Source organism: Petaurus breviceps, unplaced genomic scaffold, assembly GCF_028583685.1.
Source record: "Petaurus breviceps papuanus isolate PSGF00001 unplaced genomic scaffold, PetGlider_PUasm1.0 37, whole genome shotgun sequence".
NCBI lineage: Eukaryota > Metazoa > Chordata > Mammalia > Diprotodontia > Petauridae > Petaurus > Petaurus breviceps.
In genome coordinates, this window is record NW_027186296.1 from 80,703,610 (window position 1) to 80,722,165 (window position 18,556).

The window sequence follows — 18,556 nt, forward strand, 5'->3', positions numbered from 1 at the left end:
GTCATTCAGTCATGTCTGACTCTATGTGACCCAATGGGGGTTTGTCCATAGGGTTTTTTGGTAAATATCCTGGCTTGCCATTTTCTTTTCCAGTGTGTCCCCATTTTACAGATGCAGAACTGAGGCAAATAGAGGTCATGTGACTTGCCCAGGGTCACACAACTAGTAAGTATCTGAGCCTCGATTTGAACTCAGATCTTCCTGACTCCAGGCTCAGTGCTCTCTATTTACTGTACCTCCTAGGAGTATAAAGACTGCACTGAAACAGTGTATCTTACATAGTAGAAACATAATAATTTTGTCTAGTTGAATTGTGGTTAAATTCTGTTGACAATGTCAAAAAGAACTTGAAATTTAAAAAAGTACTCTAATAAACAATATAATGGTTTGATTTTATATTTTATGTGTATTTATATTTAGTGAGTGGAGAGGTGTTAGTTTATTAAATGCATTGTAACTGTCATATCAAATAAAACCAGTTTATGATGTTAGTCTTATCTTCTAATTAAAACCAGAGGCATGAAGCTATCTTTATACTTGTATACAATAAACAGCTTAATTTCAGTGCATGAGGGGGAAAAGATGGTTTAATTGCCCACAGTATAACCCATAAGGAAGTACTAACTATGCTAAGTTCATGCATTTTAAAATATAGTTTCCATTCAGCCCAAGTATCCCATTCTACTTGGACCTTGCTTTAAGATGTCCATCCATTGCCTTCAGCCCCTCTACACTGGCTTGGCAACAGTGAATAGATCTTATGAAAGGCTGGGAAAAAGCAGCTACGCTGCTCATTCTATAAGGAGGGAACCATGAATTGTCCCAGTCCTCTGTAACTCCACCAAAGATTTCTCAACTTGAAATTTAGAATCAGAGAATCAGAAATCCAAAAGCATAAAGAAAACAACTGAAAGTGACTCAGCCTCACCTATAGATTTTAAGGAATAGCATATAAGCGTAGGGTTTTTGCCAAAAGCTAAAAATGCCAGAGATTTTTTTGAAACCATAAAGGGATTAAAAGGGCAAAGGATTATAAATCATAAGTGTTAAATTATTAATGGGATTGGTACCAAATTGTACTTAGGTGTTCATTTTTTAAAAAATAGCTTGCTCTTTAATGATTATTTGCTTTCTTGGTTTTAATATGGACCTTGGACAGCATTTGCCTTGGAGTCACATCTTATGATTGAAGTACCACTGCCACTTAATGATGATGTCTTGTTTATGGGGGAATAGTTACAAAGAAGAGAATATATCCATGTGTGTATGTATATACATATATATGTAGTCTCAAGGTGAACTATAACTCGAAAGTTGCAAAATGATGGCACGCCACATTTCTACATAATTAAGGACATTTTTTTACAAGAAGAATTTCCTTTGGAAGATAAATATTAAGAAGGAACAATAGGGCTAGTCTTAAAGTTATGTAAAAGAAGAAAATTTAAAAAGTAGTGGGGTAGAGAACATGATTCCTATAAGCCAGAAAGCAAAGAGCAAAAGGAGAAGCCTTTCAGTACATGCTTAATAATTGAGGTTGAGGACTTAGTCTCCTTTGCATTCAGAGCCAATCCTGAAAACTAATTCAGTTCTAGGTACCAATAAAGGAGGAGATCAGGAAGAAAAAAAAGAAATGGAAGCTCCAGCAACCCCATCTTATTCTAGGATGCCCAAGTATAAATGACTTAAAATTTATGGTTTAATTTCTTGTATTTATTCCAGTATAATCCCTACTAACTCCTTCTCTATTTTCTTTCCTTTTTATTTCTCAGATAATGCTTCTTAGCGATCCTGAGATTGAGAGCAGCATTTTGATTAGCTCAGATGAAGGCGCAACCTACCAAAAGTACCGGCTGAACTTTTATATCCAGAGTCTACTGTTCCATCCTCAGCAAGAAGACTGGATCCTAGCCTATAGCCTGGACCAAAAGGTGAGTGAATATGCTTCTAATGTACACATTTCTTAGTGTATGTATGTATGTATGTATGTATGTATGTATGTATATATATATATCCAGGGAATTTAAAAAGCAAACAAACATTAATTGAGTAGCCCATCATTAGATCCTAGATTTAGAAGGAAGCAAAGAGACCATCAAACCCTAACCCTTCACACCCAAAAAGCTTCAGTGTGTCATGCAACTACTAAGTGTCTGGGGGTAATATTTTAACCCAGATTTTCCTGACTCCAAGACAAGTGCTGATTCATTAGGCTGAGCTGCCTCATCAAACAAACTGAAGAAACTAAGACACGACTAAACTTGATTTTTAAAAATTAGCTAAATTTGCCCCCAGAATATGAACTTAAAAAGGAAGACACAAAATATGATTTTGGGGGAGAAGATGAAGGTGTATCTGGGTAAACATATATGCATATATGTCCTATATGCATGTTTGTTTTCTTAGGATTTCTGATAAGATTTCATAATGAGAGAAACATTTGAAACAAAATTTGCATGTCATCATTTCAATTTGAATAGCTGGTTTTTCATGCTCAGAGTCTGCTCTCTGTACTCTGACACTCTCCCCGCCTCCCCTTCCTGGTCCACCTTTGGAGGAACATTTTTTTTTATCAGTGATTTCAGAATGAATCAGAGTGTTTTAACAGCAAAAAGGAGGCCTCAGATGAATTCATTCATCTTTTTTCCTTCTGATAATTTAATGACCTTCCCACCAGTGTTATTGCTGAATCTGCATCTAGCTTCCTGAGGTCCCATACACATTGGATATTTCTTGTCTTCTGTCTTGCATAGACCTGACCTTGAAATTACCTTGATTTAAAACAAACAAACAAAAACCTTATCCCTCCCCCTTCTTACTCAGGTCAATAAAATAGCAGCTTTTTTGGAGGGAGGGGTTGGGTGAAGAGACACATTTCAATGTATAACTGAGTGTGTGATGTCTTGTACCTTAAACAATCACTTCAGTATGACTCTTTTTTTTTTCTTGACAAGGAAACTGGATAACGATACCAAATGCTTATTCCTACCCCCTCCCCACGAGTCCTCAAATGACATTTATGGAAGCACAGCTATTGTAAATACAATTCTTTCACAGTGTCAAGTGGATGTTATAAAAAAAAAAAAGGACTTTGTCAAATGTCAGGTAGTTTATAGGCTTAGGTTTTTGGTGTAACTGCAAATTTTAAAGTAGGGTTGAAAGAATAATTTATTATTTTTATGTCACTAAATGTTTCAATGCCATTTTTTTAAAGGCAAACTGGCAATGCTGAATGAACTATGCTTGGGTTAGCATGGAAGCAAGCCTAGGTGGGGAAAAGCAGCTGGTGGTTTATATGCCCCAGAGGTGATAAACTGAACTGAATATGCATAGCATATATCTGGGGGCAGGATGGAAAAGAGTGCTTTGCCCCTTCTCTCCATCCCTTGGTAGCACCCACATCTGTGCCATTGCTGACATAAGACATGTAAAGATACGATGCTATCAAAATGCTTCTAGACTTCTTTGCTGCTTTTTGCTTAGTCGAAATATGGGGAAGATGTGTCATAAGCATTGATGGATTTTCTTAATCATTCGACAGATCTTTGGAGAAGCTGCTAGTCCTTCGGTGCTCCTTCTTGTTGACAACTTTGCATAAAGTAACTGAGTGTTCCTTGTACCCATAAAACTCCCACCTGATGCCCTGCTATTCCTCGAAGAAATAAATGGCCAGGATGTCACAAAATGCCCCAGGCTACACTTAGAAATCTGCCATAAAGCATTTCTTTCCACTTCTCCCTTCCCCTTCCCACAAAAAGCAAACCTCACAAACCTTTCCATTAAAGAAAGGGTCTCTTTCCTTTCCCTGTTTTGTAGTTTAAGCATTGAGACAGCTGAGAATAGTCCTCTCAAGCATCAGATTAAAATGCAGGTGTCTTCCAGAATTGAGACACAGATCTAATGCTTTCAAGTTTGAGATTCTAATGTGCACCAGAGAGACTAAGGTACCTTCTTTCTTTAGAAGAAAACGTGAATGTTTCTGTTGTGGTATTCTGTCTCAGGGAGAGGCCATTTTTGTGCAGGGGTCTGTGGATCCCACCATTGGAGTCTCTTTGGTAAGATGCACTTTGAGGATTGCCAGAATCCTAGAGCCCATCTGCTTAACTTTTGTGTATCATGAAGAGGCCCAATTGCACAATATTTTAAAGGGATACTGTGCACATTTTAACCATCAGCATGACACCCTAAACCTTTGGGAATTTGCCAGTAACCATGAAATGTTTAAATGCATTGTTAAAGAAGCAGGAAACTAAGATTACAAGAAAGCTATGCCTACTCTTTAAAATAAAATGTAGCTAGAGAAGTGTGGTAGTCTGAGAGATTGTATTTCTTTGCTGGCAGTGGTACTGGACAGGCAGGGGATAAAAGCAGGACAAAATGTTCTCTGGGTTAAGGCCTTTTAGGAAGGGATGTAGTCTAAGTCAAAGAGTAGAAGTCAGATGACTCAGACCTACATTTTGAATAGTTGTGCAGCTACTCTGTGGCATGGAAAGAAGTAAAGGAGGAAAGAAGGAAAGAAAGGAAGAAGAGAGAGAGAGAGAGAGAGAGAGAGAGAGAGAGAGAGGAGGAGGAGGAAATAAAGAAGGGAAAGAGTACCTGTTATGTGCCAGGACCTGTGCTAAGTGCTTCACAAGTATCCCACTTGGGAAATATGTTTCATGACTGTACATGTATAACCTATATCACATTGCTTGCTCTCTTGGGGAGGGGGGAAGGAAGGAAAGGAGGGAGAAAAAATTGGAGCTAAAAATCTTATTAAAATGAATATTGAAATCTGTCTTTGCATATAATTGAATAAAATACTATTAAGTGGGGAAAACCCCCAAATATCCGATTTGATCTTTATAACAACCCTAGGAGATAGGTGCTATTATTATCCTCACATTACAGTTGAAGAATATGAGGTAAAGAGAGGTTGTGACTTGCCAAGGATCACATAATTAGTAAGTGTTGGAGGCCCAATTTTAACTCAGGTCTTGTGACCTTCAGGTTTAGTGCATGATCTGGATTTAGGGATTTCATATCCTGTATCTTTTGCTTAATACATGTATAATCTTCAACAAGTCAATTCCCCTCTCTGGGTGTCATTTTCTTTCTATGTAAAATGGCCCTAAATCTTCCTCTTCCTCTGTGACCTCTACATATAAGTACATGCTTATTGTTATTATTATGGAATTGGATTTCTATTCCCAATAGGTTATTTCCCATTATGGGCAAGGACATCCCTGCACTTAGTTGGGAGGCAGGGGGAAGGTGTGACTAACCCGAAGACCCAGTTTTCTCATTAGGAAGATGTCTTAAAAGATTTCAAGATTAGTTTTGAAGATTGAAGCTGAACCTTTGGACAAACAAGTGTTGCTCTCATCTCATGCCTGCACAATATTAGAAATTGCAGAAATCATCTTTTTAACAAGAAGCCTGTTGTGACCAAAAAAACCCCCCACAAAAACAAAAGCAAAAATGAGTGCAGGCTTTAGCATATGTCTTTTTCCCCTTTTCCCTCCCCCACCCCCTTAGTCCTTACTCTACATGTGCATTTCAAGGAAGAGGAAAAATTAAAAACAGCCATTTTTGCATAAATGATCAGATTTGGAAATCTCTCCATTATCATCCATCTTCTTGGCAAAATTAAACTCTAACAAGTGTAGCTGAAACTAGAGAGTTTGGGTAAGAAACCTTATAGAATTGCAGGCTACATGTCTACTCATGCATGTAGTTTCAGAAATATATATATGTATATGTATATGTGTATACACACATACATGCATATACACACATCCTAAAACAAGATAATACAGGACAGAAGAGACTTGGCTGGATAGTTATTCATGTCAAAAAGACTTGAAAGTGGTAGCTGAACACAAATTTAATGTGAATCAACAGGTAACCCCCTGCCTCCTTCCCCAATCCCAAATGCAAATTTGAGGTATTTAAGTGATTTTCTGTTTGTACTCTGACCTTGTCAGACTACATCTAGATCACCGTGTTCAGTTATTGGAGTCACATTGAGAAGGTAGAGTATGGCAGACAAGGGTCATTAGGCTGGTGAGGAGATTCAAAGCTATGTTGTAAAAGGGTTACGTTAGTCAGGTAACCAGTCTGTTCAGCCTGGACTAACATAGAATGAGTGAAAGAATGATCACTTTCTGCATGTATCTGAAGAACTTTTATGTTTCTGAAACTATCACCAACAGTTGCAAGTTTCAGGGAAACAGATTTGAGTTCAATAAAGGAAGAATTTTCTAACAATGAAATGGTCTGTTTCATTAGGTAGTAAGCTCCCCATCACATGAGGTATTCAAGCAGGATACAGATGACCACCTGATAGGATGCTGTTAAAAATATTCCCACAGTGGGAGGGAGGTTGGAGTAGATGATCTTTAAGGAATTTTCAAATTCTGTGAGATTATCATTCTGTGATACAGTTAGAGCCCCAGTCAGTAAAAGCAAGCTAGAATGTAAACATGTCCTTCTGCCCAGTTAAATGCAGATGAAGCCTTCACTTCCATTTGGATTGTCTTTTTAAGTCCTAAGATTAGAAGGTGTAATTGTACTCTTAGGCTCCAGGATTAGCAGGTGATGATATTTTTCCCTGGAAGCCTTCAACAGTTCTAGGATTAGTGACTTGCTACACTGTGGGGATAAAGCCATTATAGATTAACCAGCTATGATTTGCAGCGTTGAATTTCATTTGTGTTAGGAAGAAGAGGAAAGCAAAAGCTTTCCTCTTTTTCTAATATATGAATCCATGCCCACGACATTTTACTAACATCTTCCTCCCTGCTCCCTCCCAACACCATCTATATTTAATTCACAGAGGACAACCGCTACCACACATAACCCGATTGGTCTATGGAGTCTTGTGATCAAAGGATTGTTATCCTGGAAGGTGCTTAAGGATTATCTAGGTTGACCCTTTTACTCTTAGCACCATATTAGGGGAAAGGAATTGGGGACAAGAAAGGTGATAGGATGTATATAGGGTCACATCCAGGTACCTGGATAGAGTCAGGTACAGATGATTCAGGCTACAGACCAGGGTACCCTCCATACCAGGTTAAGGCTAGTTTGAGAAATCTTAACTAGTATACTGGAAGTACACGACTTCCCCCAGCTATTGTCTGGAGCACTGCACATCTATCTGAGAAAAAGAGTCTAAACTTGAATCTCCCCGTCTTGATCATAGCATTCTTGCAAAGCTGAATCCCATAAGTGGGATTCTTAAGTGACCCCTTAAGTCATACAGTCAGTATGTGTCAGAGGCAAGCTCTAAACCCAGAGTTCCTTGACAGTGAGGTCATCATTCTACCCACTATACCATATCTACCTCTCAGTTCCTTGTGTGATAAAAATAAAAACAACTATTACTTCTTCTAAATAAGGCACATAATCATTCCCATAAAGAGATGATTCTGATTTAGGTGGTGCAGTGGATAGAGTTCTGGACCTGAAGTCAGGAAGACACATCTTCCTGGGTTCAAATCCAACCTCATCGCTTCCTAGCTGTGTGACCCTGGGCAAATCCCTTAATCCTATTTGCCTCAGTTTCCTCATATGTAAAATGAGCTGGAGAAGGAAATGGCAAACAACTCCAGTGTCTTTTCCAAGAAAACCACAAATGGGATTCCTTTCCCCTAGATTAGAAAAAGAGAAAAAGAGACATCAACAACAATTCTAACAAGAGTTCATGTGGACTTCCCAGCTTCTAGGAGGGACACACAGTCCAATAGGCATTTGTTGTTATTGTTTGTCTTTCATTCTTGAGGAGGACCATGACATCAGGGAGATGATGCCATGACTTGTAAGTGAATTGGATTTCAGTGAGGGAGAGCTGTGCAGTCACCAGCCTCACTCTCTCCTCCTCCAGTTCTAAGGTATAGATCAGGATGACTGGAGATGGCCCTCCTTAGGCATTTGATTACTGAATAAACAAGTAACATTTTGTCTACTTCTAACAGAGAAGCTTAGGATCTCCTAGTCTTTCCTACCATTCGATCTTTTGTCCATGAAGGAAACAGCACAGGGGGCCAGTTCACACACCTGCTGCCATGTGACTATCTGGAAAACAACAGAACAAGAAGGTCAAGGGGAAACCTCTTGAAGCCCTGTTTACCATTTCTGGTGAAACTAGGATATTTGTCTACAGGTTCATGCCTTCCTACTAGAAATCAACATTATACCTGCATTCTACATCTAAAGGTGGCTTATCAGAAATTCTTTCAGTGTAAAAGTCTCATGGGAATGAAAGGACAGAAAGTCACTTCTCTTAACTCAGTTCATAATATCCTTCTAGGATGTCATCTTTAACTGAATTAAGGGGTTTCAAACCAAGTCTGAAAGTCTGAAATAACAAAGTCACACCCTCAGTCCTAGGACCCATTTAGGGAACATATCCATACTGACCAGGGCTGTTGGGGGTTAGGAGGAGGCATGTTCTTATATGTGTCTGATGAGCGGATGGCTGTCACATGTGTACTCTGACTTGACCAATGATAGTGGAATTGGATCATCTGATAAAAGAAGCATCTAAAATAATTTTGTTTGGGATTGCAGACTAGTTCTATTCAGTAAGGCCAAATCTGCAGATGCTTAATTAGCACAATGTTGCTAAGACTCATCAGAGATGGTCTTATTCTGCTAAACTTATTGAATCTCCAAATGATAAAACTTGCTCTTGTATAAATAATGATGGTGGTGGTGGTGGTGATGGTAATAATAAATATTTGTATAATACTTTAAGGTTTGTGAAATATTATCTTTATAAATATTATGAGAGAGCAAATATTTTCTTGTTTTATCCTCACAACCACCTTGAGAGACAGGTGTACTTGTTCTCTTTACATGAGAAGACTGAGGCAGACAGAGATTAAATAACTCACCCAGGATCCTACAGCTACTGAGGGAACTTGGGTTTTCCTGATTCCAGGTTCAGTTGTGTATTCACTAAACCTTCTACCATGTTTCCCCGATAATAAGACCTATCCTGAAAATAAGCCCTCCCCTTACTGTGTAAGATTCCTCTAAAATAAGCCCTCCCCCGAAAATAAGCCCTATTGAGATTGCTACTATAGTGAAGGTGATCCGCTGCGCTACACGCTACATTACAGTACCTTCTGTATGCCCCCCCCCCCCCCCCGTGAAACGCATGCCGTGCTCCGAGCTGCATCCAATCAGAGCTGCAGCAGTGAGTGCGTCATATTGTTCTTCCCCAGTGATTTGCTTATTGAATAAAGGTACATTTTTTTGTTCACATTTACCTGTTTATTAAAATTGCTGTCAATGTTCATTAAAATAAGCCCTCCCCTGAAAATAAGCCCTCTGGTGTTTTTCTGTCCAAAAAATATAATAAGACAGTGTCTTATTATCAGGGAAACACGGTAGATGGATACCTATTTGCATTCTTTTTTTTTAATTATTATTTTTATGCTTTTTTTTTTGAAGGGGGAAGGTAGGGCAGTTGGGGTTAAGTGACTTTCCCAAGGTCACACAGCTAGTAAGTGTTAAGTGTCTGAGGTCTTATCTGAACTCTTGTCCTGCTGACTCCAGGGCCAGTGCTCTCTATTCACCACACCACCTACCCACCCCATACCTATTTGCATTCAACAAGGCTGAGATAAGGAGTGGACAAGAGTCATACATTTATCAAGGGCCATTGATACATACATACATATATGTATGTATATATCAGGAATAATGAACAAATGGAATCATGGAAAGTTGGAAGGGAAAATTTTAGATCATCTAGTTCCCCCCAGAGAAACTATGGTACAGAATAAAGGACTAAGGTCCTTCCTTTCTTCCTCTCCCTTTCCTTTTCTTTCCAGTCCAGGTGTCTCTTATCAAGGAGAAAAACATCAGATGAATTTATTCTGCTGTGCTAATGAGTAAACATATTACTTCCTCCAAGAGTATTTACATTTTAAAAAATAACTTTGTGGATGACAGCTATTAAATAATAGAAAGAGCTTTGGGAGGCAGGAGAAATTTGTTAAATCACAGTTCTACTCAAGACTTACTGTGAGACCTTGGTCAAGTCAGCCATTTTATTACTCCAGGCTTTAGTTTCCTCATTTGTAAATGAACAAGGTCATACTAGGTAGTCTCTATGATTCTATAACCCAATGTTTTCATCTCTAATTGAGGAAATTGTAGGCACAGTAGTCCTGGTGTGTAGAGAAAGTATTCAGGGCAGAGGTCTCTTGACTCCTAGTCGAGAACTCTTTAAATTCTGATCTACTAATAGGAAATCACATTCTGAGAGCCCTTTTTTGGAGTCTTTGTCTGCATTTATCATTAATTAATATCTCCTTCCTGCCCTACGGCCCCATTTGTCAGACAGGCTCATCCAGAATGGCTCCTATTTTTCACTTTGAAAAAGTAGCTGGCAGGAATCCTGGACACAGAGTGGACAGGGCAGCTCCCTGGAAAAGATGAGAGACCATGATCAGATTTCAACCCAATTGAGAAAGTGACAGAGGTATGACTATGACCTTTGTGGGCCACATGGGCTGATTCCTATCTGCCATAAAAGGAAAGAAGTAGCAGCAGATTGACAGTGGAAAGGCATTGGTTTACTTTAAATTTGCGGAGACCCCACTGGGAGTGAGCAGAGATACAGCATTCAGGGCAGAAACATCCAAGTCTCCTTAGGAGATCCAGTTTGCACTAGTTACTTCTGGGCTTCTGAATGTATTTCAGTGTTTACTAAACATTCAGTGGCTTGAGTTCCCATTAATGTAGCTAACTGCTTTTTCCCCTCAATTACTTTCATAATGAGACATGGCATCTGGGAGCTGAGGTATCTTATTTTACAGGACTTTTTCATAACATCTCAAAGAAGGAGATAAAGTGGAATTGGAAAGAATGTTTTCAGTCAGCCAGGTTCCATTAATATTTTAGTGTGTTATAATAAAATTAAAAATAGTGTTAATAGCAATCACATGTGTATTGCGCTTGTAATTTGCCAAATATTTCACATTCTCCTCCTCACTTGTGACACAGACAGCATCTCATTGGTTCTCCTCCTACTTCTTTGCCTTATCTTTCTGTCTCCTTTGATATGTTTCATTCCTTGTGACCCCGTAAAGTGTGTCTTCCAAGGTTCCATGCTTGTTTCTCTTCAAAGTTTCTATTTTCCCCTTGCTCATCTCATGGTTATAATAATCTCATACTTCTATGACTTCTAGGTAAACCATCTTCATTTAGACAGCTCCTAAACTTAAACCTCCAGTTCTGAGTCACCTTGTCCTGTTCCCGACCTGTATCTCCTTCTAAATGTCTAGTGGTCATCACTCCTTGGATATTCCACAGGCACAGTAAACTCAATATTTTCTAATATAAACTCCAAATTTACTACTTCTTCTTACTTCCCTGTTTTTGTCAATGGTCCACCATTTTCCCTTTCACTCAGGTTTGAGAATATGATGTTATCTTTTATTCTTTGCACTAAATCACTTTTGTCAGCCATAGGCAGCACCCAGATGTTCTTCAGTCTCTATAAACTTCCATTGCATCTTTTTTTTTTCTTTTTTTCATTTTCTTTTTAAAGCAATCGGGGTTAAGTAACTTGCTCAAGGTTAGATTCGATCCCCAGGTCATCCCAACACTGGGGCCGGTGGTCCTACTCTCTGTGCTACCTGGCCGACCCCATTGCATCTTATAGATCACAGATTCCTAACTTGGGGTCCATATACTTCAAAATATAGAGAGAAATAAATGAATGAACAAGCAAGCAAACAAACTCACACAAATAGAATGGCATTTTGATGTAATTGGTTTCCTTTGCAACCCTATATATTTTATTCTAATCATTTTAAAACATTCTGAGTAGTCCATAGGCTTCATTGGATTCTTCAATGGGTCTACTATACAAAAAGGTTAACAAATTCTGCTATAGGTGGTTAGAATGGAATATACCAGAACCTTTGACTGGAATCCACCTTGTATTGAAGTTCACACTATAAAATTTTTCAGTGAGTAAACACAGGCATATTTATAAAGAATCACAAATGACCAAATGATGTTCTTGCAGACATCCCAGGGGAATTTCCCTGTTGGGACTTTGAAGAGAGCTGATCTTTAAACAGGTGCCATGCTACAAGAAGGGGAGTGGTAGCATACTTATTCAGCTCTGTGCAAGGAGGAAAGAATTAAGAGCAGCAGCAAAGCCAGATGTTTCTGAGGTTCCAATTTTGTCTCCAGGCTTTTTCCACCTTTCACTTTCATTGGTTCTGCTTGGAGGGTCTAGGCAACTGAGGAAGCCAAGTGTTTGTCATCATAATAGCTAAGAGTGCTTTGGGAGGCTTGGGGAGACCAACATCTTGCATATGGTAATGAAGAGAAGTTTAACTTCATTTACAAATCGTGAATATGTATTCCTGCTTCAAATGAAAAGAAAGACTAAAACAGATCTAGTGTTTGCTCAATTTGTTAAAGAGAAGACAATTTGTCAAGGTTTTTTTTTTTAACTCTAGCACTATGCAAATGCAGGCAAATCAGACCCCCATGTTAATTCCCCGGCATGATGAATATTTTTATAATCCTAATTAGTACCAGTCATTTAGTCTAGCAATTTCCCCCAATCTAGCCAATTTGAAATTAAAATAGATGCCTTGATTACAAAACTCATTACCAAAGAAGCACCCTTCTCACTAACCAGTTCATTTCAAATGCACAAACTGAATGGAGTGTGGAGCACTCCTGTCTTCAATAGGCAGAAGTGAAGTGAGTCTTAATTGGCAGCATTGTGAAGTATTTGTCCTGCTGGATGCTTCATTGCAGTGTAATATATCACTCATTAAATGTAACAAAAGCAACTTTTTAAATGGTTTAATTAAGCAGGAGTCTCTGCACTTGGTAATTTTTATAAAGTCAAATGTCACAATTGTTTGCATTTGAAGTACTGATGAGTATTAATGTCAGAAAGACTATATCTGACTCTGCATTTATCACTCTGATTATGTGAAGGCTGGCAGGTTTAATATGAGAAGGGAAAATTAAATTATGGAATACTGACTCCTAATTTAAAAGAGCCTGGACATGTATTGTTCTAGGGAGACCAGGAATGAACACTAGAGATGATCCCTCAGCAAGGCCAGACCAAGTGATAGGTAGAGAAGAGAGGAAAGGGAAGGCTTAGAACAACTGTTTGTCCAAATTTTTTTTTGTTTAACTGTTTGATCTAAGGTTGAGGAAATTGTCACCCAACAGTTTGTCTTCTTTTCCAAAATGACAGACTAAAGGTAAGCTTCTAGAAACCAGTTGGTCTCCCTCAGAAAAGCAGTGATGGCAGAAGGAGTGGTGAGAGGGAGCAGAGAAAGTTAGAGCTGATCTAGGGGAATAATTCCCCATTGGTGAAGTTGAAAGAGGAGAACACGGCTCTTGCCTATGGATAGAAAGAAAGAATTTTTCCTCTGGGCGATGTGTAGAGCATGGAGCTCAGGACTGAATTTGTGGTGAGTCTATGATCTGGAATACAGGGTAGGATCTACACATACAGTAGGAACATATTAAGGATGGGAGCCAGCTGGGTTCTCCTTCACAAATTGGATCATATCTATGTCATTTTCTTATATCCCCAGGGTTTACCACAACTTCTGGCAAATAGTAAGTGCTTAATAAATGCTTGTTGTCTGCCTGACCAAATGAATGACATATGTCATCTTTATTTTCAGCATCCTGATGAGTCAGTTTCTTTAAGTTTTGTCTAACATATTAGACAAATGGGGAAGGAGTTAGAGTTTGGGATCAAGGCTCTGTTACCTTTCCCATAGAGGAGGACACTTGCCCCATGGCTTACCACTTACAGAACCTACCCATCAAGTCATTGTTCATTGCTGCCAAATTCTCTTTTCACTTCCTCTCCCATAAGCACCCTGAGATTTAGCTATCTTGTATGTCAACCCATTCCCTTCTACTTCGAGGTCTTTTGCCCCTGTTTTATAAGATGACAATCATTAGATAATAAGTGAATGTGAGAAATCTCCAAACCAAACTTATTCTTTCCTTTTGTGATATATGAAGTACTAATGGGAAAAATTTTTAAGAGACTTAGATAAATCAAATATCTTCACAGTAACTGTCCAGTCCTCAAGTCCATACCCTCTTATCTTTACAATACTTAATGATGCCCTCATTCAAAATCCAGCTGAATTTTCTGACTCCCAATCTAGCCCAAAATTCAGAGATGAATGACCAGGATGGTGAGCATTCTGGAAACTAGCCTATACAGAGTAATTGAAGTAACTATGGATATTTAACCTGGAGAAGGCAAGACTTAAGGGGAAGTGATAGATATCTTCAAATAATTGAAGGCATGTCATGCCAAAGAAGTAGCAGATTCATTCTTTGTGACTTTAAAGAAAAAAAAAAAAAGAAAAAGGGAGGGGAATCAATGGGAATTACAGGAAAACAAATTTTTCACAATTAAAAAAAAGACCTTTCTAACAATTTGAGTTGACCTGCAATGGAATAAACTTTCTCCTAAGGCAATGAGCTCCCCATCATTGAAGGTGTTCAAATAGAAACCAGTTGTGTAATTGTCCAGGATGCTATAGAAAAAGTTCCTGTATAGGAAAGGTTGGACTAGATGAGTCTAAAATTTTCTTTAGTTGTAAATTCTTGATTTCCTCTTAACCTTTATTCCAGCAGTTTGAATAAACAGCAAAAAGAGGACAAGGCTTTGTAGTTAAGAGATAACACTGACTACATGTGAGACTCGGGACCAATCTCTGAGATTGGGCTTGTTCATTTGTCAAATGGGATAATAGAAATTGTACTACCAACCTCACAGGGTTTTTGTAGGTCACATGTTATGTAAACTTTAATATGCTAAGTTGTTAATAAGCTGGGGTCAGAAGTTTAATTATTGTCTGAGTTATAACCTCAGGATCAGAGTGGTCGATGAATTTCAATTAATTTGTTGAGTACATACTATATGTAAGGTATTGTGATAGAAGCTGGGAATAAAAAAAAATATGTTTCTGCCCTAGGGGCTTACATTCTAAAAAGGGGAAAGGAGTGTATATATGTATGCAAATAAATATAGTATAAGGAAAATTGAAAAGGGAGAGACCACTAATAAGTGAAAGAAGCATTTAGGAGGCATCACTTGAGCTCAGTTGAACTTTGGAGGAAGGCAAAGATTCTGAAGGATGGAGATGATGAGGATAAAGTCTATTCTAGTAATGAAGATGTCTGTACCTAGAATGCCCAGTTTAAGATAAAACTTATTTATCCAGTTTAGATAAAACGCAGAGTTCACAAAGAGGAATAGAACGAAATAAGATGGGAATGGAAAGGGCAAAAGCCAGAACGAGAGAGAAGGAAAACCATGATTAATTCCAAATCACTAAACCTGGGTGATTTGGAGAATGGAGTTTGTCAGGGGAAGGGAAGAGAGGTAGAAGACAAAGCCTGAGAGGATGGAAGACTCAAATGAAAGGGTCTTTTTGTTGTAGTTCTTTTTTTAAGGCTGAGGAGATCTAACTGTGTTTGTAAACAATTAGGAAAGAGTCAGTAGACAGGGGAGATCAATGGCAAGAGAGATGGAATAATTAATTGATTGGGAAAGCTACTAAAAAGCAGGAGGGGATAGAATTGAGGGAACAAATAGAATGGCTTACCTTGACCAGAAGAAGGGAGCTTCTTCAGAGATAGGAGGAATAAAAGAGAGATATACTGATAAAGATATAGAAGGTTTTTAGTGTGTAGGGTAGGGCAGTTGAGAAAGTTCAAAGTGGATGTACTTGATTTTCTGAATAAAATAAGAGATAAATACATTTGTTGAGTCCAGTGTTGTGGAAGGATTGGGGACTTGAGAAGAGAAGACACTAAGTGTAGTATATTTGGCAAATCACTTAGTATCTCTGAGTCTTGGCTCTCTCATCAGCAAAATGGGACTATAGTATTTGTACTAACAACTTCACATGGTTGTTGTAAGAAATGTCAAGGATCAATTGAGGAAAAACAAAATTTTTGCTGTACCTATGCAGTACTAATGACCCAGATAATAAGTCAACATTAATCTCTTGTGGTCCCAGTGACTTCCTCCAACATCATTTAGCATCTCAGGAGTACAAGTGAAGAAGGTAGATGATACTAGACATGACCCAGGTTTAAGGGATGATAGGGTAAATGGTTGTTAGGACAAAAACATAAAAGATTCAGGGCTGCTAGGTGGTGCAGTGAATAGAGCACCAGCCCTGGAGTCAGGAAGACCTGAGTTCAAATGTAGCCTCAGACACTTAACACAAAAACTAGCCATGTGACCTTGGGCTAATCACCTAACCCCAGTTACCCTACCTTGCCCCTCCAAAAGGCAAAAAAAAAAAAAAAAATTCAGGGAAGAAGGATAATGTGTGGTTGAATTTGCTAATTTTAGAGTCAAGAGTGTTATATAAGGAAAGTAAGTTTAGAACAGGGAAAAGTGAACTTGTAGAAGAGGGAGTGATGGAGAGTTGTGTTGAGGAAAAAGGATATTTTTGTGCGTAGTGAAGCAGAGGGAAAAAATGGAAGGATAGGAAATTATGATCTGAGAGGAGAATTTTGAAGTTCGAAACCATGGAAGTGCCACAGTTACAGGGGATAGTAAGATGAAAAGCTTATCATTCCTTTGGGTGGCTTTGTTAAAGTAATCTCCTGGTCTAATGTGTCAGAGAATGTGAAATAAGGAGCCATGAGCACTGGAGAGAAGAGTAGGCAGGAATGCAGTATCTTCAGGGAGAATTGGATTTTCATCCAAATGAGAACATGGAAAGAATATTTTAAAAACACAGCTTGAGGATTAAGGGGAGTTTGTTAACAATTGAACAGAGGTGATAGAACACAATGAAGGTAAGCAAAAGGGGAAAGGGACAAGAACAGGCTTCTTAATCTCCTTAATCTCAGGCCAAACCATCTATGCATAGATTTCAGGAGGAATTGGGATGGGGAGAAAATTACATCTTTCACTAACATAAGGTTTTCCCTTATGATCTTATCTATGTATTTTATTTCATGTATTTAAAAGCATTATTATGAGAAAGGATCCATATGCTTCACTCAACTGCCAGCCATGACAAATAAAATAAGATTTAGAGCCCATGGATTACTGGGCTGGATGGGTACAATATTATGGTGAGATATTTTGTTCACTCCTCCTACTCATGAGATGGTGACTCTAAATCATTTAGACTAGAGGAACAGACTAGAGGACTGAGGAAGTGCCAGTTGCCTGGGGCCTCAACCTCCCTGGTTGATTGCTCAAATTATCATGGGGGTATTTGAAAGAGCTCTGGAATAGGGATTAGGACATATGGGTTTTAATCCACACTGTCACTCATAATATGTCCTCAGGTAAGCAGCGCCTTGCACATAGCTGTCCTCGTTCATCTTTCATTTTCAAAAAGGACCAATGACATCACGGGTGATACCTTGACTTGCATGGGAATTGGATTTAAGTGAGGCAGAGTTGCACAAAGTTGTCGGTTTCATTATCTCTTCCTGAGTCATCAAAGTCCAGTGGCTGGACAAAAGTCAAGATGTCTGGTGATGACTCAGTATATAGTGGACAACCTTGCTGTCTTCAATGTCTGGCCAAGCTCCCCGTTCTCCACAGTGCCTGCTTTAATACCTTCACTTCCATTAGAATAAATTGGTCCAGTTCCAATAAATTGGAATAAATCTGCACATTCTGCCAGGGAAAGCCTAGTGCACAGTAGATACTTAATAAATATTTGTTGACTGATTGTGTTCTGAGCTTCATTTTTCTCTTCTGTAAAACCTCCATCTCTCTAATAATTCATGAAGTCCCTTCCCATTCTAATATGTTAAGATTCTGCAGGTTGATATGAGAATAGGAAACAATTCCTCTAATTCTGGTTCCTTTTTTCCCCTCAGCTACTATACTGACCCCTTTGCTCCCTTTCATAAGCTGGCAGCAGCTGTGTCAATAAGTTATTGAAACAAAGCTTTCTAGGATGGAATATTTTTAATTTAAGTGGTTTGGTAGAGATGTGCTGGGGGCTCATAATCTAAGGGCTTCTTAATAGGCAGCTGGGGAATGAACACAGGGTTAAAAAAGGCATATTAACTTTTCCTTCTTCAAATAGTGCTGAACTAATATTGGGCTTGAACATTTTCATAATTAGGGAGCTGACAGTAGGCTAAGGAATCTCTTCTGTCTCTATCTAAGGCACAGATAGTCCTTTGGACTTTTGGGGTCTGGTGCCCCAAGAAAATCTCCCAGAAGGATGAGAAAAGGCAGAGAAAAACAGAGAATTTCCCAAAACTGACCCAGCACTTCTCTAGGATTCTGAAATCCATGGACTGTCAGAGTGGGTCAGGACCATCTGACAGCAGCTACCCCAATTTTTCCTTTCCACTTTTGTCAAGCATCTCAGAATTATAACCTTTTTTTCCCTGTTGTCTCAGAGGAAAGTGTCCTTAATCTTTTGTAAGCCTAATCTCTTTAACCTTCATCCTTGTTCTCTTTCCCCTTCCTGATATCAGAAGACCTCACTCCAATAAGCATACTTCTTTTTCACACATTTTCAATCAACCTCCCCTCCACTGGCTC

At 38.7% G+C, this 18,556-nt stretch overlaps 1 protein-coding gene across 1 annotated transcript in view; it reads left to right on the plus strand.

Moving 5' to 3' along the window:
- Window positions 1-18,556, plus strand: part of SORCS3 (sortilin related VPS10 domain containing receptor 3) — a 719,603-nt gene that overhangs the window by 398,056 nt on the left and 302,991 nt on the right. The window contains exon 4 of the mRNA XM_069098908.1: window positions 1,773-1,931. Coding sequence (XP_068955009.1) covers window positions 1,773-1,931 — 159 coding nt within the window. The remainder of the gene's footprint in view (window positions 1-1,772; window positions 1,932-18,556) is intronic.